Source organism: Sciurus vulgaris (assembly GCF_902686455.1).
Source record: "Sciurus vulgaris genome assembly, chromosome: 7".
Taxonomy (NCBI): Eukaryota; Metazoa; Chordata; class Mammalia; order Rodentia; family Sciuridae; genus Sciurus; species Sciurus vulgaris.
Window position 1 is genome coordinate 111,973,593 of NC_136467.1, and position 22,933 is coordinate 111,996,525.

At 43.2% G+C, this 22,933-nt stretch overlaps 1 protein-coding gene across 2 annotated transcripts in view; it reads left to right on the forward strand.

Moving 5' to 3' along the window:
* The window catches only part of RCAN2 (regulator of calcineurin 2), a 261,424-nt gene extending 239,817 nt beyond the window's left edge, over positions 1 to 21,607 (forward strand). For both annotated transcript variants that reach the window (XM_079147180.1, XM_079147181.1), the window contains 3 exons: positions 85 to 258; positions 2,289 to 2,460; positions 19,060 to 21,607. In XM_079147180.1, the coding sequence (XP_079003306.1) occupies positions 85 to 258; positions 2,289 to 2,460; positions 19,060 to 19,220 (507 nt within the window). In that variant the 3' untranslated portion in view covers positions 19,221 to 21,607. The remainder of the gene's footprint in view (positions 1 to 84; positions 259 to 2,288; positions 2,461 to 19,059) is intronic.
* The last annotated feature ends 1,326 nt before the right edge of the window (positions 21,608 to 22,933 follow it).

Consider the following 22,933-nt stretch of genomic DNA (forward strand, 5'->3'; position numbering starts at 1 on the left):
TCATCAGTTACTTGTTCTTGTCAGATCTGGTATCACACAAGACACATGAACCAATGGATCTTCCTCTGTGTTCATTTTTATCAGGAAAAGTTTGAGGGACTGTTCCGGACTTACGATGACTGCGTGACATTCCAGCTATTCAAGAGTTTCAGACGTGTCCGAATAAACTTCAGTAATCCTAAATCTGCAGCCCGTGCCAGGATAGAGCTTCATGAAACCCAGTTCAGAGGGAAAAAATTAAAACTCTACTTTGCACAGGTAAGGCAATTATTGATCAAAAATTAATCCTTCTTGCCTTATTTTTTCTTTGCCTTTTTAAAATGTAAATGAAGCCCTTTCTACTTTAAGATTGGTTTGTAGCCTATAATTAATTCACTGAGAAGTAGATGCAGATCATGATTCCCAAAGAGGAGCAGCTTTATGGATGAGGAAGCAGGAACAGGGAGTTGCCAGCCAGGGCTCTAACCTGGGCAGCTCACATAACCTCACTGGGGCTGTTTCCTCATTTATAAAATGGGAATAATAATACATTCCCACACCATTGCCATGAGGATTAAATGAATTTTTGTGTTTTCAATAGCTTGGTGCTTGGTCAATGCATAGTAAACACTAGTTAGTAGTTATAATAAGAATGATTTAATCATGACTCCTAACCTTTCTGTTAGGAAAAACTTAAAATTAAGTTTTAGTTTACTATGTAAACTAAAATTAAGTTTTAGTGTACTATGTAACTTTTCTAATGCTTCCTATTCGTGGCAAAAGTTTACAAATACATGGAAATTAGTCTTGTGTTTCAATTCATGCAAAATAAACTCCAGCTATTTCAAAATGGGAGAGGTAGATGTTCATGAAGTCCACAGCAACAGAAAATCAGTACCCATTATATTCCATCAATGTTCCTACCACCTCTCTAGATACCTTGTACCACCTCTCAAGTGACCTGCAAGTGTTCCCTCCTTTGGACTCTGCAGAGATGACTCAGTGAAAACCACATGAACCTTGGCTTCAGACCCATATTCAAATCCCACCTCTGCTACTAATTTGTGTTGCTTGAACAAACCTGTTTCCTCATCTACTAAAACTTCACTTGGTTCCTTAAAATGATAAACAGTGAGCTGCCATCTGAGCTAGAAATTTCACTCCTATTTATTGAAAAGAGGAACTCAAATATACATACCTACATGCTCACTGTGGCTCCATTCACAATAGACAAATAGTGGACGCAACCCAAAGGTCCATCAACAGATAAATGGATAGCTATTGCAGCAAACCCATACAATGTGATCTTATTCAGCCCTAAAAAGAAACAAAAATAGTGATACTTTCTACTATGTGATGAACCCTGTAAACTTTTACTAAGTGAAAGAAGTTAGATACAAAAGGTCAGATATTCTATGATTACACTTATATGAAATATTTATCCAGAATAGGCAAATCTGGAGAGGCAGAAAGCAGCTGCCAGAGGCTGGTGGGAAGTTGGAATGACGGTCACTGTTTAATGGGTACAGAGTTACGGGTTGTGGAAAGGGTTTGAAACTGGGTAGGCAGCAGTTGCAAAGACATTGACAATGCACTAAATGCCACTGAATTGTTAACTTTAAAATGGCTAATTTTATGTTATGTGAATTTTACATCCATAAGAAAAAAAAAGGCAGGAATGGAAGGAGGGAAAGAAAAGAAGACTGGCTAGGAGCAGTGCAGTAACAAATGCCTGTAATCCCAGCAGCTCAGGAGGCTGAGGCAGGAGGAATGCCAGTTCAAAGCCAGCCTCAGTGACTTAGTGAGGCACTAAGCAATTCAGTGAGACCCTGTCTCTAAATGAAATACAGAAAAGGGCTGGGGATGTGACTCAGTGGTCGAGTGCCCCTGAGTTCAATCCCTGGTACTGAAAAAAAAAGAAAGAAAGAAAGAAAGAAAAGCTGACTGACTTGGCAGGTTTGTGGTAAAAGTGCACCCGCAGCCTCAGCAACATCCAAGAACATGAAAACTTACAAGAAATGCAAACTCTCTGGCCCCATCCCAGACCACCTGCATAATAACACCTGGGGCGGGGTCCAGCATTCTGTGTTTTAGTAAACCCTTCAGGAGACGCAGTTGAACCTTAAAGGTGAGATCTACTGTTAAAGGATTAAATCAGATAATTGAGCACATGGCGTGTAGTAAGTAGTAATTATCATTAAAGTCTGGTTCATTCGTCACAGGCTGAAAATGAAGCTCCACATCTTAGTTTACCAACCTGGCACATCTGAAGCCATAATGAGTAAAGTGTCTCCTTCCTACTCTGAAAGGTCCAGACTCCGGAGACAGATGGAGACAAGCTGCACTTGGCCCCGCCACAACCTGCCAAGCAGTTTCTCATCTCACCCCCCTCGTCTCCTCCTGTGGGCTGGCAGCCCATCAGTGATGCCACCCCGGTCCTCAACTATGACCTCCTCTATGCCGTGGCCAAACTAGGACCAGGTAAGCTCTGCGGCCCTTTGTTCGTCAGCAACCTAGAAGTGCCAAACAGGATTAACAGCCTTGAAATCCTGGGTTCACAGCAACATCTGCACTTCTAATGGATTTATTGCTCTGTGCAGACAGTGGGAGGGATAATGAATGAGGACGCAGCCTCCAACTCTGCACCTATTTAAAAGCAATTCCAGAACCTGCACAAAAATGACTGCAGTCCTCCCAACTCCTGGGTTACAATGCAGATGACTTAAGATCTGGCGGTGCTACCTTATTCTTCTGGGATTCCTACCATAAGGAAGTTTTCTTAGAACAGGCAAAATGGCTTCTGTCAGCCAGCAGGAGGCAACTCAGTTTTATTGCTGCCACAGGTCATAGTACAGTAGTATATCCAGGAACTCTGTCACAAGACAACTGCCTGCCAAAGGGAAGCCTCCCACTATCCAAGAACTCAGTCAAACACAGTAGCCTCTAACTTTAGAATAATCTTACGGTCACTTTGTTCCAGTGTTGACATATGTAGCTCTGATTCATTCATTTTCATTGCAGTACAGTATTCCAGTCTATGTGAATACACTACCACCCTTAGATCATCTCCAGGAATTTGCTATTACCATCAAAGCTGCTGTTAATGTTTTTGTATCTTTCCTTAGGTATGTCTCCAGGTATTTTTTTAGGTTTATACCTAAGAATGATACTATCTTCAATTTAGGTAGACAATACTATATTGTACTCCATGTTATTTTCCTGTATTATACCCACAGGGGAAATGGTGGAGGGTGGAGGGGCTGAAACCACTGGCAGAGAAGTTTTCAGTGCCGTGGAGCATATGGGAAATAACAGTATGTCTGCTGCATCTACTGCTGATTCTCCTGGAGTGAGAGGCAACTTTAAAAATATAACCCCAATGTTCTGGTCCCACCCCCAAGAGATTCTACTTTAATTGATCCAGAGTAAAGTTCAGCCATCAGTATTTTTTAAAAACTCCCCAGCTGATTCTAACATCCAGATAAATTCAAGAACCCTTGGTAACCAAATTCCAAATTCCAGGAATAATAAACTTATAATAAATTCTTACCAGTATTCCTTAGTATGGTCAGCAAAACATTTGGCCTAGTATCACTCACCCCAGAAATCTGTATTTTTTAATAATCACACATAGCGATTCTTGGACACATAAAAATTTTCAAATGCTGGAAATTGGGGTGATCAAGTGTCCTGGTTTGCTGAGGATGGAGGGGACCCTGGGATATGATATTTCAGTGTCCAAACCAGGAAATTCCCAGGAGAACTAGAAAGAGCTGGTCACCCCACTGGCTACTCAGATGAAGATGAGATGATTTGATTCATAAACAAACCTGTCTGAGAACTGCTGGCTGCCACAAGCAAGCTCCTGGGGTCTTTTTTTTTTAATAATCACCAGCAGGTCACTTGGCTCCTGGGGCCTTTGAAATGGCCATCAGTTTCACTCTGGAAGAACCACTGCGAGAAGCAGTAGGTATCTAAGATGGGCTAGTGAGAGACGTAATGTCCTAATAAGGGAGATGACTGTGGAATGTGATTTCCTGGACTGTCTAGTTCACAGACAGGAAGCTGTGGCTTCCACTCCTCTGCTCATGCCACGCCCTGTGCAGCCATTTCCCACAGCAGTGCAGGACATTTCAGAAGCAGACAAGCTTGTCCCGTTCCAAGGGACCAGTCAGAGCCCCTGTCATTGAAGCTGCCACTTTGACACCTATACAGCTATTAACAGGAATACATTTGAACACTCTATAGAGTTGTTTTGAAGATCAGCAAATAGAACTCCTGACGGAATCACTAAGATCTTGGCTCGAGGACCAGGAGTCGCTGGCTGACTTGCATTTTATAGAACAGGAAACTGAGGCCCAAGGGCAGAGAGAGAACTTGCCCATGAGAGTTGCTTCCAAGGCTGCATCCTTCCTCCTTCACTCTTCCTAACAGAGGCCCAGGCTGAGTCAGGCTTGCTGGCCATCAGAGTCCAGCTGGTCTCTGGTCCACCCACTTAGAACCAGTAAAAGTCAAGTCATCATCATCTTTTTTTAAAATCAAGAATATGAAAGAATATTCACCTGTAGTCTGTGTTCACCAACCTTGGTGCAGGGAGGAGGCTGGGGCAAGTGTCAGACATCCTCACTAGCTGGTGGAGCTCGGTGCAGCGTCCGGAAGGCGCTATCAGGGACAGGTGCAACCCAGGACAGATGGAGTGGGAATTAGCGCCAACAAGGGATGCTCCCAGAGCCTGCCACAGAAGAGGGAGGAAGGAGGAAGGGAATGGACAAAGAGACAGGATAAAAAGGGAGGAGTTCCTTTTAGAATTGTGAACAAGTGATCGACAATGTTAGAACACTTGTCTTTCACCTTAGCTGTGCCTCTAGCCTGTGACCTTTGCCTTCCTTTATCACAATCAGAGCATCAGCTACGATTGCCCTACATGAAGTGCCCTACATGTCATAAGCACAGAGCTAAGGGCAATTATCACCCCCATGTTACAGATCAGGAAACAGCTATAGAGAGATGGACGAGCTTTCCCAAGGTGACAAAACTGGCCAATTTCAAATCCTGGCTTTTCTGATTCCCAAGGGTGATCTCCACCGCTCAGCCAGTTTCCTTTTCTTTGAAGGACAGTGGCTGCCTCGGCAGACCTTAGCCCTGTTCTTCTCTGACACTGGCAAAACATTTATCCTAACCCTGAGGCAACAGCTCTCCCACCGCTCTGAACTTCCAGAAAGCCTCGCCCAGTATCTGCTAAATGTGCAAATGAAGATCTGTGCATCATTCTGTGCAAAAATCAAGGGTCTCTTTATATTTTCAAGGATGACTTATAGTGTGTCCATGACACAGCTGCCACTGGGATATATTTGCTGGGATAGCTTTCTCTCATTCCTTGCCAGCAATTTGAAGCTGTTTCTCTTTACTTCCTCACCCTACAGAAATAAATGACTTGTATCCAATAACTGAGTTGAAAATATCACAGAGGTTATATTAGAGGTTGCTGAGGTCCTATATTACAGAACACCTGAGACTGCTAATTTACAAAGTAAAAAGGTTGTTTGAGCTCACAGCTCTGAAGGCAGGGAAGTCCAAGAGCATGGCACTAGTGTCTGCTCAGCATGGGTGGCAGAGAGAACACAAGGGGTGGACTGGACTTGCTTTATAATGACCAGCTCTTATGGGGACTCATCCAATTCTCAGAGTGAGAACTCACTCAAGAAAGAAGAGCATCCCTCTGTCATGAGACTCCCCTCCACGGCCCCAGCACCTCCCACTTGGTCCCACCTCCCAACACTGCCTCACTGAGGAATTAGTGTTCCAGCACATGAACTTGTGGGGGACAAACACACACTGCAGCAGGGCCTTCTTTGATGCACCAAGGAGGGAACAGGTTATACCCTGGATCCTCCCTAGCTGCATCTCTGACCCCTTTCCCCAACAAGGTGCCAAGGCAAGGAGCCTTTGAACTCCTTTCTTTGCTATTGTTGAACTTACTGTCTTTCCTACATTTTGAGGGGAGATTCATGTTTTATTCATTTTGGTTCTCCTGATGCCTGAGAGCACCTGGCACATAGTAGATGCTCAATAAGTACTGAATGAACAATACGAATGAACCCGTGAATAGATGCGCCGTTGGCCTGCTTGAGAATGATGTCTTCACCAGCAAAGCATTGCTCTCCCAGGGCTTCAGCCAGTCTGAGTCAGGCAGCACTAAACTAATGTTTTCAATAAGGAAATGACTTCTAGCATTTCCATTTAAGAAATGATTTAGTAAAATTCATTTTTTAACCCTTTGGCAGAATCATTTCAGTAACAAATGATAACTCGGTTCATTTTAAGGGATGACTATCTCAGTTCCAGAAGCTCAGAAATGAATGAGAATAAGAACAGAGAAAAGCAATTCAGATGATCAAAGGAATGGAGCTGTGCTGGGAGGAATGGTCATGGCGCTCACCTGCAGAGCTGAGTGACTGGGAAGGGACACAGAAATCTAAAGGGGCCGAGAAAAGTCAGTCTAAAGAAGGAACATCATGGAGCGGGGATCCAGGGCGAGAGGCACTCAGGGTAAGGGTCCCATCAGTGCACCCACTGGCTGGCTGGTGGGGGCTTCCCAGGGAGGCGAGGACATGCCCTCGGTGAAAGGACAGGACCCTTTCGTAGAGGATGCGGTGGGGCGTGCAAACACAGGCCCTGGCTCAGACTAGCCAGGGGCAAATCAGCATCCCTGTCCTTTCAAAAAGGGACTCTCTGATTCTCTTTCAGAGAGGGACAAGTCAGGTCAAAAGGTTCTAGAAAGATCCAGGCACAGAACAAAGGAGCCCTGACAAAACCTAAGCCTGTGGGTTTATGAGGAAATCCTTTGAAATCATTAACGAGATGTTACGACAGGAGACAAGGGCAATAGAAAATTCAAGAAGTTTCAGTTCTGTGTTTTCAGTGAGAGCAAGTTTGTGTTCTTGAGAATTATGAGAGGTACAATGTCAAACACTCTTAACCACTGTCCCTATGACTGTTTATTCTGTCTTTGATCCAGGAAGTAAAATAAATAATTAAATAAAAACAATGACTTAACATGCAGTGCCTACAATGTGTCAGGCGCTGTTCTAGATACCTTACTACATTATCTCACTTCATATCGCACACAGTAACAGGCACTGTCAATATCCTCATTTATATGATTGGAAAATGTAAGGCACAGACTGGAGAAATGAATTGTCAAGGCTGCCCGGCTGTTAAGTTAAATATGTTCCTCTGCCAAGAAGCAAAATGGATGGATGGAACAAGCACTCTTTGCCCTGGAAGGTTAAAAGTTTGAAAAAGTAGAGAAGTCTCTTGAATAGTAAAATTAATTTTTCCAGAAGAAATTCAAAATTGTTGGGAAAGGAGATTTTACAAACACAAAACAATTTGGACATTTTTTTCTTCTATATCTTGTTTCTTTTGTTCCCCGTGACCCAACCAACCCAGTGCCTCAGAATTTCAGGGCACATCCCTTGCTTTCTTCTCGTGTCCAAGGGGACATGTAGATCAGAATTTGCTACCCTCTGTTCTGTTTAAGGGGAAGTTTATGCTCTCTATAAAAAACGGGTGTGCTTTATGTTTCTATTCACCCTGGTGAATTTGTAGATGCCCATCATCTAACAGTAAATTAGATAAGCTAAGATGGTCTCTGACCTTGAGGTGGATAATGAATTGAATATTTTTATTTATTTGATAATATCTATCGTCATAGTACCCCTAATTCCAGAAGCAGTACAAGGCTCTGTTCTTTTTCTTAAATGTAAAACAAAATAGGGAAAAAATAAAAACCCAGCTCAGCAAAACAACTTATCCATACCAATCATCCAAAATGGCAAAATCGAGATGCATGCCCCACTAAACAGGTGGTAAATCAGGGGCCCCGTGTGAAATGCCAGCCTTTGTTCTGCTGTCTGGATGGCTCTGGAAGGTCATGTTCATTGTCACTGAAAATGCCTGCCGGGAGCGATATGAAAAGTCATTGTCTACTCTTTTTTCCTCCTGCTATTTTTAGCTCTTGTTAGGGAGATCAATTTTAGTTAACTGCAAAGGAAGGTTTAAAATGGCGCTTGAGGTTCCAGTTGCCTACATCTGCTATATTTAGATTTTCCCCCCTAAATCCTGCTCTATCAAAACACGCTATAGTAAAGCAATTTTGGTGTTTCTGCTTAGTACACATTGTCTCCTGAAATAGAAAATATATTTCCTTAATTAACGTAACTCACAAGGAAGAAGCCTTTTCTATTCTAGGCTCTGACTCAGATGTAGATAAAATTCAGTTCTTAAAATATAGATGAGCACCTATGTCTAGGGTACGTGTAGGATGAATGTTATGTAAGAACTCAGTCCATTCAACAATTACTATATTCTGATCACAGGTATAAAAGGCACAGGAGCTAGCACCCACCTTGCCAATTAGCACCCTCTCCCCACGTCATTCCCCACACAGGGACTCAGGTTTGTGATCTTGGAACACATTCACCATTTTCCATTCCCTTTCAAAGAATTTTTTCTGGGAAAAATTTAAAAATTTTAAAGGGGCTTTTCTTCTCAGCACATAATTCCACAACTTATCTTCAATCACTACCTAATAGCAACATGAAACACTTTTTCTTATTTCCTAGGTAAAATGTACAAATTGCAGACAATCTGAAAGACACAAGGACAAAAAATGGGAAAAGCTGAATAACAAATTTTACTACCCCAACATAAGTACTTTTGATGTTTCTCCTTCACTGTGTGTGTGTGTGTGTGTGTGTCCCCAGAGCTGCTGCCTAGGTCACACTTCTGATCCTAAGAAAGAATAATAGGGTCTGTTCCCATAGAGGAAAACCTCCAGACTCCAGGGGGCGTCCAACCAGCTCCTGTGATCTCTGTCTCTGCCATTCTCCTCTTGCCTGGGTGGACAAGCCCCCTCCTCCAGGATTCAGTGAGGTTCTTTTCTCTGCTCTTCCTCCCTCTCTGCCTCCTCACCCCTCTCCTTCTGAGGTTCCCTGGGTCTCTCTGGCCCTTGCCTTCCTACTAGGTTCTACTTTTTATCTCAGTTAGTAATCCAGGTCCTCAATCAGAGTACCCCATAAAGAACTTTGGGTCCTAAATGTCTCAGAAGGGAATAAAGATAAATGGCCACCCTAATCCTATATGAAAGAGAAACCTCCAGAAGCAAATTTCCCTTTATGAAATAGAGCTCCCCTCATGACAAATCTAAAGTGTTCTGCTCTCCCTCCCTCTGTCTTTTAACATCTTGCCAAATTCTTCTTGTCTATCATTTTGATACAGGTCAGGACCACGGTAGAGCAAGGAAGGAGAATCCCAGTCATTCCTGTTAATAATACGTTTTCCTACAGTGAATCCATATGATCCACACGATCCATTTCACACCATGGCCACCTCACACCTGACCCCAGGAGAAAATGCATTGTATACACTGGCACCCAGGAGACCTGATTATAATCCTCTGCCCATCTCCAGGGCTTACCACAATGAAACAGGAAATATGCACTCAAGGAAACACAAAGGAATCAGAGACCCAAGTTTATAGAGGAGTGAACTCTGGAATATTTCTTTTAATCCTGAATCTTTTTCACTCTGACTAAGAAAAGAGGTTTTTTTTTTTCTCTATTCTCACATTAATCTTGTGAATAGCTAGCTACCAAATACGTGTGATCTTTAGCTTCCAAAAAGCCCCTTTGACCTAGAATATTCTATTTTGTAACTGCAGATGAAGATCCAGCATGAAGAAAGGCTTTTTCTCTAGCTTTAGGATGATGATGAAAACTCAGGATGTGAGTTTGATTCTAGGCTCCATCTTTTATGGGCTGTGTGAACTAAAGCAAGTTCCTTAACCTCTCTGTGTCTCAGTTTCCTAAACAGAAAATCAGATTGCTTATCGAAAGAGACAAGCCATATAAATCTCTGTGTCCTGGATATAGTAAATGCTCAATTTGTATCACCTATTTATTATCAGTTGATTGTCAAACCATCTTTGTCTCCTATTAAAATCTAAGTGTGTGTCTTAAGCTCTGAGTTCAGTGTACGGCGATAAGAATGCTGTGATTTTGGAGCTGACAGTCCTACACAAAGCAGTACATTTAGCAGCCCTGGGCCTTACCAGCTAAATGCAGGATTCCACCCCAACTCAGTCCCTAAGTCATGGCGGCAACAACAAAATTCACTGGCAGACCACACGGGGGCGCGGCACTTGTTTAAGGAGGACACTAATTACACTAGTTGAAAGTGACAAAGAGGTGTTGAGACAAGAGACAGAGTGTCCAGTAAAGCGAGATCACCAAGAGGTGTCTTGAAAATACCATTAAATTTAAAAAAAAAAAAAAATTAAATAGCACATCTGTTTAGGGGTGGGCTGCTGCTTTTCCATATACCTCAGTCCTTCCGTTTAAGAACACACTCCCCAGCACAAGTCCTGGCAGGAGTGAGCATGGCGCAACAGTTCAAATGCTGGCAGGGGCCCCAGACAGAGGGAGGCAGGGCATGTCACCCCTAGGCTTGTCCCGCTTCCTGGGGCCTCCCTGGCCGGTACTGGACAGTGTGGGACCCCTCCGCCCGCAGAATCAACAGGGAGCAGCAAACCAGGGTTTGCAGCCTCCTGGGCCTTCCTCTCCTGCCTAATTTAAGTCTTACACCTAACTCTTGAAAGAAAATCTAAATGTGAACGCCTTTCAAGCGTATCTACACCATCCTGCACACCTCGCGGATCTGTTTTCACCAACAGTTGGGCATGCGCAGTGAAGCCAGCATGCACAGAGCCCACTGTTACCACTCCACCCGCAGGGTCTCCCTAGTGCCTCTTGGCGGTTAGGCAGGTGCCATGCCTTTTAAGTCAAGCCGTTCTGTTTTCCTGCAGTGATTTTAATATTGCAATTTGTATTCTTCTCAACCAAATATAAAGGACTCAGTCCTAATTAAAGCTTCGCACTTGGCGCACAACCCAACATGGTTCTGTGTTCAAGTTCTACTGGAAATGTTCTTAGCACTTGCTTTGATAAGCCAGCATCCTGTTTTAAAATTCAGTGTAGACTGATTACTGACACTGGTGTTTGAATCCTAATCGGCTCAGAACCAACTGAGAAGCAGACAGATGAGTTTTCACTGCCCTTGTGAATTGCCAGGTTGGTTTCAGATAACAAGGTTAAGAAGTGAACATCTGAGCTGGGGATATGGCTCAGTTGGTAGAGTGCTTGCAAGGCAAGCACAGGGCCCTGAGTTCAATCCCCAGCACCGAAAAAAAAAAAAAAAAAAAAAAAAAAAAAAGAAGTGAACATCTTGAACCAGGCAGGTGCACCCACACCATCACAGAGCTGGAAAGCATCAGGAGGCCCAGCACTGGGCAGGGACTCTCCTGCCAGACTTAGCACAGGGCCCAGAGCAGAGCACAGACTCTTCACAGGAAAAGAGGCTCAGAATGAAAGGTGGGCAGGGCGAGGAGAGCATTTCCAGTTCTTTCCCCCAAATCACCCTAGTATTGCTCCTCTTCCAATGGGAGGAGTGGAGACACTAGAGAGACATAGAGAGACAGTGAGAGATCCAAAATGTCCTCCACACAAGGGAACCACCAGACCTAGTGAAGTATATCCACTCTAACAAAGTGCCAATCAGGGGAAAGGAGAAAAACACCACAAGCAATTAACTTCAACTCAACTGTAGTGGCTCCCCAAGCTTTCGAACAGAGAGAATTTGTACCACCCAGGCCCACTTTTACAGAACCAACTACTCCAAAACTGTAGGGCCTAAAACAGCAGCAATTGTTTATTATGCTCATGAATCTACTTGGTCAAGGCTCTGGGGAACATCTCATCTCTGTCCCGTGTGGTGTTGTTGGGACAGCACACCTGGAGACTGGCAAATCAGCTTCAGGAGGGGTCATTCCAATGACTGGTGGCGGTTTGGGACCCTGCTTCCTCTCCATAGGCTGATTGGGCTTCCTTACGACATGGAGGTGAGGTTTCAAGAGCAAGTATCCTGAAAAAGTATGCCAGAAGTGTCTGGCATTTTAGTAACCCAGAAGTCATAGTGGTTACTTCTGCCGTATGTTATCAAAGCAGTCATAAAGGCCCGCCCAGGTTTTCAAAGAAGGAACAGAGGGAGCACTACTCAATGGAGAAGTGGCAAGGTCCTGGAAGAGGGGAGATATTATATCATCTTTGGAAAGCATGATCTGCTATAACATGTAACATTCCTGTTGAGAATTCAGCTTTCATATGAGAGATGGTAAGGTTAAACAGGAGGGAAACATCGAGGATACTTTCCTGAGTCCACAGCTTCCAGAGGAGATTAACTCAGTTTATAATTTATAGAACACAGGGTCTTGCTAAGTTGCTTAGGGCCTCGCTAATGTGCTGAGACTGGCCTCAAACTTGCAATCCTCCCGTCTCAGCTTCCTGAGTCACTGGGATTACAGGCATGCACCCCTACACCCAGCTATAATTTATAGAAGATTCATTGTCAAAGAGACCTTGCCTAGAATAACTAGCAAAGCCCAAAATAAAATGAGACAAAGATCAGGAGAAATAAATAGTCTATCTTTAGCTAGAGAACAAATATACACTGAAAATATGTTGCCATGAAAATGTATTAGAAGTAAAAGTTAAAACTAGGCTCCCTTCCAGTGGAGTTTCTTGCAGAATGTGAAACAGTGAAAATAATGAGAGGCGGAACCAGAGGGGACGGTGAGCATGGTTGGTGAAGCTGGGCAGGTCTGAATCCTGGCTCTGTGGTCACTCCCTGTGTGAGCTCGGTTTCCTTAGCATAACCCAACACGATGAAACCCACACCACAGAGCCGTAGGCATCATTAAACACCTGTTTACGTGAACCACTTAGAAACTTAGATCTGTGCCTGGCATACTAATAAATAGGGTAGATACCTGCATTAAATAACTTTCAGCTTCCCTGAAATGCTAAAATTTACACCTGGTGAACCACAGAAGGAAAATTCATGTGTGAGTACATACAGGATATTACACAAGTCATGACCAACAGCTGTGCCCAATGTCCTTCATAAATCTATCATTTATTGAGCGTTAGCATGTGCCCTGTGTGGCAGGGATCCCAAAAGAAACTTGGGTAATTGGAATGTAAAGCATCACTAGATGAAATAACTAATGAATAATACAAAAGTTGGTATGATTAAGCATTATAAATAAGTAGCTCAGACCAACTCAGAAAAAGAAAATCAGAAGTTTCCTTAGAACGGAGCTTCTGGTTTTCCATTTCATGGAAATAGAGGTATGTAAATGGATAGGAAAAGAGGATAAAGGAAAGAAATTTCCCAAGGACAAGTCAGAAAAGGGGACATAGTGACTAGAGGAAAGGAGAGATCCATCTGGGGGATTTGATCACATGACACCTGGCTATTCACTCAAACCATGGGACTCAGCCTCTCATTCACCTCTTCCTGCTCTTTACAACAGATTCCAGTGAGTGAAAGCTCTTGACAACCATTTGGCCGCTTGATTCTTGGACCGTTGTGTGATTAGTTCATCTGACTGAAAACTGGAAATTCTTGGGGGAGGGGAACAGCATTGATCAAACTAATATCACCCTGAATAATCACACTGTGCACCACGGGAGAACTTTGTAAAGTAGCTGACAACACATTTCCTTATTTCCTAGTCTCCCAGTGATGTGGGCATTGCCATTGCATTGATGAGGGAAACTGAGGTGTGGAAACGCTATGTAGCTTTCTAAGAGTCACACTTCCAGTATGTGGAAAAGTGGAGTCTCCAAAATTTGTTGTAGGGGCTGATTCTGGCTGGGGAAGTTAGTTCCTTTGGGGAGGAAAGCAGCAGGAAGCCCCCTGGTGGGTGGCAGAGGGTGAGTGTGGGCTGTGTCATCACAAGGTGGGTGGGAGGGAGCACCCTCAGAAAGCCTTCAAAGCAGCGCTCAGAGATACTTGGTGACTGAGTAACTGCAGTGGATGAGGAGAAAGAAAATTCAAGGATAACTGGATCTAAGGATCTGTACTTAGAAGGCTGGAAAAAAGACAGAGCTGCCAGGAGAAACATGGGAGCCAGGAAGGAAATGTGGAGCCGTGGGGCAAACAACTAATTCTAGTTTGGAAAGGAAGAGGAGACTTACAGGGAGATATCAGGAAGTTGGGGTGCAGATATGAAAGCAGCCTGAAGTAAGCGCCTTCTAGAGGGAGGACTGGTGTTCAGTGGGGAGAATCTTCCCAGACCAGCAACGAATGCTAAGGAATAAAGCTCCTTGCACCTGTTAGACTTTGCTGTGTTCTGGAAGCCTCTAGAGCAGGGATCCTATCTATTCCTTAGTGGACCATGTGATCTTCCTTCCATCACAAAAGTTTTCTAAGAATCTGAACAAGTAGTCTCAACCCTGCTTTAATGCACATGCATATGGCTCTGGATCATCCCCTGCCCTAAGGCATCTGAATTATGTTGATCTGCACAAGCTGCATAAGCACATGATGAAGTTGGAATTAGAGAAGGAGCCCACCCATGGCCCATAAGCCAAAGGCCACAGTGTGATGGAGGCTTCCTGTGGCACTTGGACTGGCAGCCCCATCGCACTCCTCTGTGACTCTGACAGAACTGCAGAGCCTTCACCTCCTCCTCCTCCTGAGGATAGGAAGCAGCCTGTGGACACCCAGGATCCCTCCTCCAGATCAGTAGGAATTGGAACATTGTCACCAACCTCTCCCACCCACTCAAGAAAAAAGGAAACAGAATTTGGCATCTGCTTTGAACTGTGGCCAAGCCTCAGATAGTTCCAAGGCCTGTGGGAGAGTTTAACTTTTGGCCCAGTGCTAGAGGATTTTGTTTGTTTGGCTGGGAATTTATTTCAAGGGAGTAGACAGAAAACCCTGAAGGATGCATGTTTTGATAGGTGCTGGCCTTCTGTGCATAGGGGAGAGGGCACATACAGAATACAGAGGAGGAAGCACCTGAGAGATGAATCCTCTCGTCCTTTAAAAGAAATGCTGGTCCAGTGCCCTGTTCTCACTGCACTGGGACAGGACCTGTCCACAACCTGGGTGGATAAGGCCTGAGGACTTCTTGTCCCCAACTAAGCTTAGTTGGTCCCTTTGCATGGTGACAGCATTGACGTCAGCCCTCACAGTAGAGGAATTAGTTGAAGCCCAAAGGGAAAAAGAGGCCAAAAAAAGAAAAATTCAATCCAGCAAGGCTAATGCCATTTCTTTTTAGTTTGTAGGCTCTCAGCAGCTGTTAAGCTTTGCTGGATTTTGATAGTAAGAAAATTTCTAAAAATAGAATAATGAAATGTCAGAGTAAATGGGATCACAGCCATGAAGTACCTCTACTACTGGCCAATCTGACTACATCCACCTATGTGAAAGTTGCCTTGCACCCCACATAGAGAGGCTACCCCTGTGCTGGCCTCTCCCATCCTGTGAGTCCCCCACTGCTACCCAGAGAGGGAAGCAACCTCCTCTGACATGGTAAACATACTGCAACAAGGGGTGTCTTTAAGGCATGCTCTTGATCTAAGCCAAGGCCAACAAAAGGTATAATCAAAAGTTTAGCTTTGTTGTACTTCACTGCAACTGTGGGGTCAGGAGTGGAAATCTGTTAACATTTGCCAACAGATGAAGAAAGGGAGAGTGTGTCTGGTCAGTCCTCTGGTCTGGGTCCCTGCTGTCACCACCACCTCCACCCCAGGACCAGAAACCTCCACACTCATCTGCTATGGCAGATTCCTTTCTGTGGTCTTCCCCTCTGAGGATGGCAGACACCATCCCCCTGCAAGCCATGAACAGGACTCCAACAGCTGTGGGTGTTTCCTCTATAGGGCCTTCTTCAAATGTGAGAAAGACATCCTACTCACTGAAACAAGGACCACCACCTCATTCCAGGACTTAGAAATCAGGTCTTCCTCTTTTATTTGACAGTATCTTTCATTCAGAATGGCAAAGAGTTCCTGAAACAAAAAGAAAGAAAATTTTAGGCACTCTGGACGCTGTTGGACTTTGAGCAACTTACTGTTCTCCAGAAACAAAGATGAGAAGACCAAAGATGAGTGAGTGCCGGTGGCCAGGAGGCTGGGGAAACTGACCCGGGGTCCCCTGCCTCTTTTCCTCTGTGTACCCTTCTTTCCATTATCCTATCTCTGAACTATTATCAATAAAAACTACTATTCCAATTTAAAAAAATGATGCAGAGTGGAAAAAGGGGCATGTGATGTGTGTGCCAGTACCTCATGGGACCACAGTCCCTTGCTATCCACAAAGTGATGAAACTCTGGCCACCCAGACACAGAAACAACCAGAAGTACCAAGGGATCTGGATACAAATGGAGATTCCATTAAATCAGAATGTACAAGATGGCATCCCATCCTGGTAATCTCTGCCTTTAACAAGCACCCCCAGTAAATTATCAGATGTTTGAGAACCACTGTCCAGAGATGTCACCAACCATGTCTGCCCACCCTCAGCCCAGATCTTCTCCTACACCTCTCAGGTAAAGCTGGTTTCATGCAAGTTCCTCTCCATAGCAATTCCTTACATGTTTCTATTATCCTGGAACTTTGATAATGCAGTTCTTTTATGTTGGGACAAAATACTTTAGGGAGGATGGGACCTACCTGATTAAATTAACTTTACGTGGAATCAAGTTGTGTTCCATGCCTACACATCTGTGTAGTATAGTAACTGCCAAGTGGACTACAACCTGATTAGGTTAGTTCTCTCAGTTCCTGCTTTCCAAGTAGTGTGAGTGATTGACAGTACCTGGTTCTCTCGCAGGTCTCCTCCTTCTGTAACTGTCCTCACCTGCATCCATTCTAATCTACATCAGCTCCCATGAGTCAGAGACTTGAGGAAGTTCTCTCTGCCTATAATTTTACCACATCTAGACTGCAAACCACAGAGTCTTCATGAGCCATTGTCTAGTGGCTCTGGCTAGTTCTATTCCTTTTTGCTACTACCAGAAAAGCCTTTCCTCAACACAGCAGGATGTTGGGGGCAAAGAGTGTCCAATAAAGACTTCTCTGACTCTGAACAGAAAGAGAACACTCTTAGGAGGGTGTGGCTATATCAGTTTGCTGAGGCTGCTATAAAAAAAGTACCACAAACTGAGTGGCTTTCACAAAAAGAAAAATTTGTTGACTCATGGTTCTGGAGGTTCAAAGTCCAAGATCAAGGTGCACACGGGCCATGTGCTCTCTGAAGTTTCTGTAGGGTATTTGTTTCAGTACCTTTTCTTGCTTCTGTTGGTTCCTTGCCTATGGCAGTGTAACTCCATTCTTTAAAAGGCATTCTCCCTGGGTTTGTGAATATTCAACTTTCCCTTCCTATAAGATACCAGTTGTATCCTAACAACCTCTTCTTAACTTAATCAACTGTAAAGTCCCTCTCCTTAAATAAGGTCACATTTATAGGACTTGGGGGTCAGAACTTAAACATCTTTTAGGGGAACTCAATTCAACCAATAACAAGGGCAACTGTGGTGCATCCATCTTTCCCAATATCACTTAGAAGAGCTGTGCTATCTACTGCATTATCAGTGCTCCTCATTCTCTGTCAGTACCAGAATTTTAAAAGGCACCTTATAAGAATTTGCTGTTCTCACCACTGTTGCTTACCTAGATGTGACCAGCAGCATGTAAATAGTGTCCTGCTGCCAGAACTGACAATACTTGCTCAAGCTGTCCAGCAGAAGCACTTTCCACTAAAGACAGGAAAGCAGGCAAGACTCTTGGACTGAGTTGTGTCTGGTCTTGATCTGGGGAGAAGGGCAGGATTTAGGGAGATCTCAAATAGAGGTGAGACTATGCCAAGTAAAAGTAGCTAGTTTTGGTGGGTATAATAATGTGGCTATTGTGATTAGGGGACAACAGGTAAACCAATTTGACCAAGCAAAAAGGGAATGGATGGAGGTAATGTTGATGAGAGATTATGCAGTCTTCTGTGATGGGCTAAGAAATTTGAACATGTTCTAGTGAATCCGGAGAGCCACCAGCCAGGAGGATATCTGAAAGACATAATTTTTAGATTATGATTACTGATTAGTGAGGACTGGAAGTGAAGGAAAGATATGGGAGAAAGATAAATATGTCAATGGTTAAGATGAGAAGTTATGAACATGCAGACTGAGACTGGTCCCCTTCTCTTGCCCCTCCACCTGGTGGTCCTCTACTTGTCAGGCAGACCCAGGTCAACTGTCACCTCAAAAAGCCTTTGAGAATGACTTGCTCCTTACAATTGGGTACCATAGATCTTAACATATTTTGCCACCCTAACACTCACCATGTTACATTCTGATTACTTCTGTTTCCCCTGGGCTGTGCTTTCGTTGTACTTTGTGGCCTTTATGACAGCAATAGCAAGACCATGTGACATGCTCAATAAACACCTACTGAAGTGAAACAGACAGAAATACAGTTGCCTGGCAGTGATTTGATTGTAACATGAGCCAGTTAAGAATGAGAGACTTTTAAACTGGAAAGGGTCTTAACAATCACCTAAACTAGTTACTACAAATCCTTTACAAATGATGATCTCATTTTATTCTAGCTGGGGACAGCCATGGCTATAAGAATTGTATAGCTGGAAGGGAACTTAGAGACTACCCTATTCAAAAGATGAAGAAGTAAAGTGACTAGCTTGAGGTTTCCCAGGAATTAGTAGCAAGACTAGAAATAGAAATTAACCTGATTGTCTATGTTAATCAGCTTTCCATCACTGAGGGAGTACCCGAGATAATTAATGTAAGAGGAGGAAAAATTTGAGTCATGATTTCAGAGATTTCAGCCCATAGTCACTTGCTCCTGTTGCTTTGGGCCTGTGGCAGCCCAGTATATAATGGTGGGAACATGTGGTAGAAACCTGGTCACCTCATGGTGGACCAGAAACAGGAAGGGGCTGGGGTCCCCTTCAAGGGCACAACCCTAATGACCTAATTTCCTCCCACTAGAACCCACCTCTTAAGGGTTCTACCAACTCCCAATAACACGTAGGAAAGACCCAACCCTCCACACTTTGAATCACTGCAACGTGCTCTTCTTACCTCCTGTGCAAACCTTGCCAGAGGATCTATTTGAAACTCTCCCTTCTTCTCACCCATGTTCCTTGCTTTCCAGGAGAGAAGTATGAGCTCCATGCTGGAACAGAGTCCACCCCAAGTGTGGTCGTGCATGTGTGCGACAGCGACATAGAGGGCGACGAGGATCCAAAGACTTCCCCAAAGCCAAAAATCATCCAGACCCGGCGTCCCGGCCTGCCACCCTCTGTGTCCAACTGAGCTTACTGCTCCACCTTGAGGATAAAATCCGTCTCTTCTTTATCATGCTTTTTTCCCCTGTTGTTTGTCAGAAAAAAAAAAAAAAAAATTAATTGCCTTTAAATCCCTGGGTGTTTGGTTGTTTGAGATTCCTTCCTTGTAATCAAGCCTCTCGGACAAAAGGGCTAGGAAAAGGTGATATGTCTCCTGATCATATCATACCCATTAAGTATGATCCATTATTTAGAAGGTTCTAGAAAAAGTAGTATTTTCTTATTAAACAGTCAGCACAGCCAATATCTTCGTTCTCTCATGTTGACCCAAGCCAGACACATCGATAACAAACAGTACCTGTGTTGTTTGTGAGCTGTTTCAGTCCCAGTCCTGACGTGTGTGTTGTTTTTTCCTGGCCACTCAAATAGGACCATAAGTAAACTTGACTTTGACTGCATGAGATATCCCTATCTGGTCTCTCTCAGTCCTCTGCATCCCGACATTCCCAGGACATGCATGATCACCAGCATTTGTTTTCATGATTTGAGGATATACTCTAACTCACAGATTATCAGCATCCAGCCATGTCCTACCTAGATTAGGAAAAATAATCCGTATCATCCAGCTTGACAAGTTTGGGTATAGTCACTATTCTGAGTCAATATTTCATAGCTCTGTTAAAATTCCTGGAGGCAAAATTGAGCTTGGTCCCAAAGATATTCCTCAATAGATTTTGAACATCATTTCCATGTAGAACTTCCCAGTCTCCTTGGGAAGGCTTGTCCAGGGTGACAGAGACCGATTTCAGATGAACCTATTTATTATCAAAGTCTCATGGTGTCTGAACGATTGTTTTTCCTCTTTGTATATTTGTACAAATGTTTCAGCTGTGCTTTTAAATCTGGATGTTTTTTATTTAGTGACTGTTCAACCATTAGCTGCTTAAAAACATGATATGTGCATTGCTTATGAATGCATCCATATACTATTGCAGATAATCTGATAATATCACTTACAATTATGGATAATGCTGAATTTTAAGAGGGCATGACAACATCGTATGCCAATATATGAATGATTAGCCAACATCTTTGCTATTCAGCCCACTTGTTTTTAAATAATGATGCAAGTGTCAGCTTTAGACGATTTGGAGGAAGATAAATCTCCAGAATGTAGCAACAGCTGAGCATATTAAAACAGGGAAAGGGTGATAGATAAACGTATGCCAATCCTGCTCATGCAATGCCCATATGCTCAAACAAGTTTTGTTTCTGTTACATGTGGTTTTTCTATTTCTCCAGCCCAAAGTGCATTACAGAAGATACACCTAGAGAACCATTACCTTCTGCTGTATGTGCCAGGCCTCATCTACTCCTGTACATTAATGAATTACTTTAGATGCAAATACAAATTATGATGGAGTGAGGAAGTACTTTCATGACCTAAGCCTCAGAAAAACACACAAGAACAATGATGCAGCCAACTGATTGAAGGGTTGTTGTGGTTTTTGCCTAGGATGTATGTTAGTGTCCTCAGAAACTTAAAAGCATAGACTGATCACTCAGAAATTTAAAAGTCCGTTCTACTGTGAATATAGCAATATAGTACTGGACACAGTACAGGTGAAACTGAGGAGAGCATTGCTTGTAAAATCCTAAGTTTCCATGGGAAAAATGAAGACTCCTTGTAAAAATAAAATCTGAGGAGTATGTAATAAGCAAATGCTTTGACTTTCCTTTGCTGTGGAGGTTTCCGGATTTTCACGGGCAAGACTACGTACTTAATGGTGGAGGAATGGCGCCCTCTAATGGAGGAATGTTGCATTCAGCTATTTAGATGACAACTACAGCCACCCACCTGTGGGGGCTGAACAGCTGACTGCTGGTCATTGACTTTTTAAGCTATCCTGAATTTTTTCAGAATGCAGGATCTGAAGAAATCTAGATGAGAGAAAGTTTTGAGAAATTATATTTTAAATGTTTCAAAACACTCATATCAGACATAACTGACAATTTAGTAAAAGCTGAAATGACCATCCTGTGTAGTCACAAAAACTCAATGGCATGTGTGACCTGGGTGGTTAGTCTGGGTATTGCCGCATGTCCATGTTAACCTGTCTCGGATAAGCAACTCCTTCACTAGGTTGGACTTTGTTGGGAAGACAGAGGGGCTTTTCTCAGGGAAGCAGTAAGAAATGGGAAGCGCCTGCCGTGTTCGTGGGGAAGCTCCTCACACTGTGAAAGTCGCAGTTGCCCCAGCATTTCCGTGACGCACATTATGCAAACCTCTTTAGCACTATTTTAAGTTTGAAAAGTTTTAAAATGGAGGGAAAGGGGAAGATTTCCACCAACTGAATCATTTGTGCACGTGTATAGCTCCAAGAGCTTAGACTTCAAATATATCTGGTGAATGACTCTTTGTCCCTGTGGTATCATTTCTGTGTTGTCTGCCTGACTTGGATATTCTTTATGGGTAATGATGGGAGGTATGCGACTCCGCTATGGTCTTTCCAAGAAGTTACCAACATATGGGATTAACCCATCTAGGTTCTTCCTGAAATGCACCATGGTGCGGGATTGGGAGAGCAGTTGGAAGAGAGACTGAGTAAGGGCTGCCTGGTGGGATGAGGACAGAACAGCTCTCAGCTTTATCACCATGTTTCAAGCATCTTGGTTTCAAAAGTCATTTTAAGAGTTCTAGAAACCTCTTTGAGCATCTTCCTGCTCTGTTCTTTAATTAAAAATGAGACCTCTACAAGATAAAGATTGCACAGCACACAAAAAGCAATCGGCATAATCTAAAAGATCGATACATTTGATTTTATTAATATTAAGAGCCTCTGTTCATCAAATGCTACGACTTGGAAAATGAAAAGGAAAACTTCAGACTTTTAGAAGACAGTTGAATTACATGAAGTTATTAAGTAACTCCTATCCAAAATGTACAAAGAACTTCAATCAGAAGAAGATGATCTTTCTTCCTAATAGTCAACATCCTAAAATATGGTACTTGACACATAAAGGCAATTCACATAGACACACACAACTGAAATACCCTTGTGACCCATGAAATACCCGTGACCCATAAACATTTAAAAAGATGCTCAATATCATTTCTCATCAAAAGCAAACTAAACTCCCAAAAGAGATACACCATGCATCTATCAAAATGGCTAAAATTAACCGTGAGGAAATATTAAGTGCTAATAAGGAGGCATTCCAGGACACTGCTGGTGGGAGTACAGTTGGTACTGCCACTGTGGAACACATTAGTGGGATCTATTAAGGCAAAATGCATGTCTGTGTGGGAGCTAGTCCACTCTGGAGCTTGCACCCAACAGGTCTTTAAAATTTATGCAATGTGCTATAGAGAGTTACTCCTCAACCCAAAAAACCACAGTGAGAATGGGGAGCGTGGGTCTGGTCATCATAAAAGAGGTTTGGAATGTTCTCATCTATCTTATGTCCAAGAGAGATTTCCATACTCATGAAGCCTGCATTTAAAATCTGTAAATATTTTAAATATAATTTACAGGATTTAGGCACAGGGTGAGGCACTGTTCATCCAAAGAACATAAACGCCATCTGTCTGACTGGTTTTCCCTGCCATTCTAGGGAGTAGAGTCTAGTGTGGGAAAGAGACAGGCACATAAGTAGGCAAATAGTCCCAAATTCTCTTGGTTGCGTACAGTGAAGAAAACCAAGCATTCACTGTCAGAATGGAGAATCACCTTTTTTTTT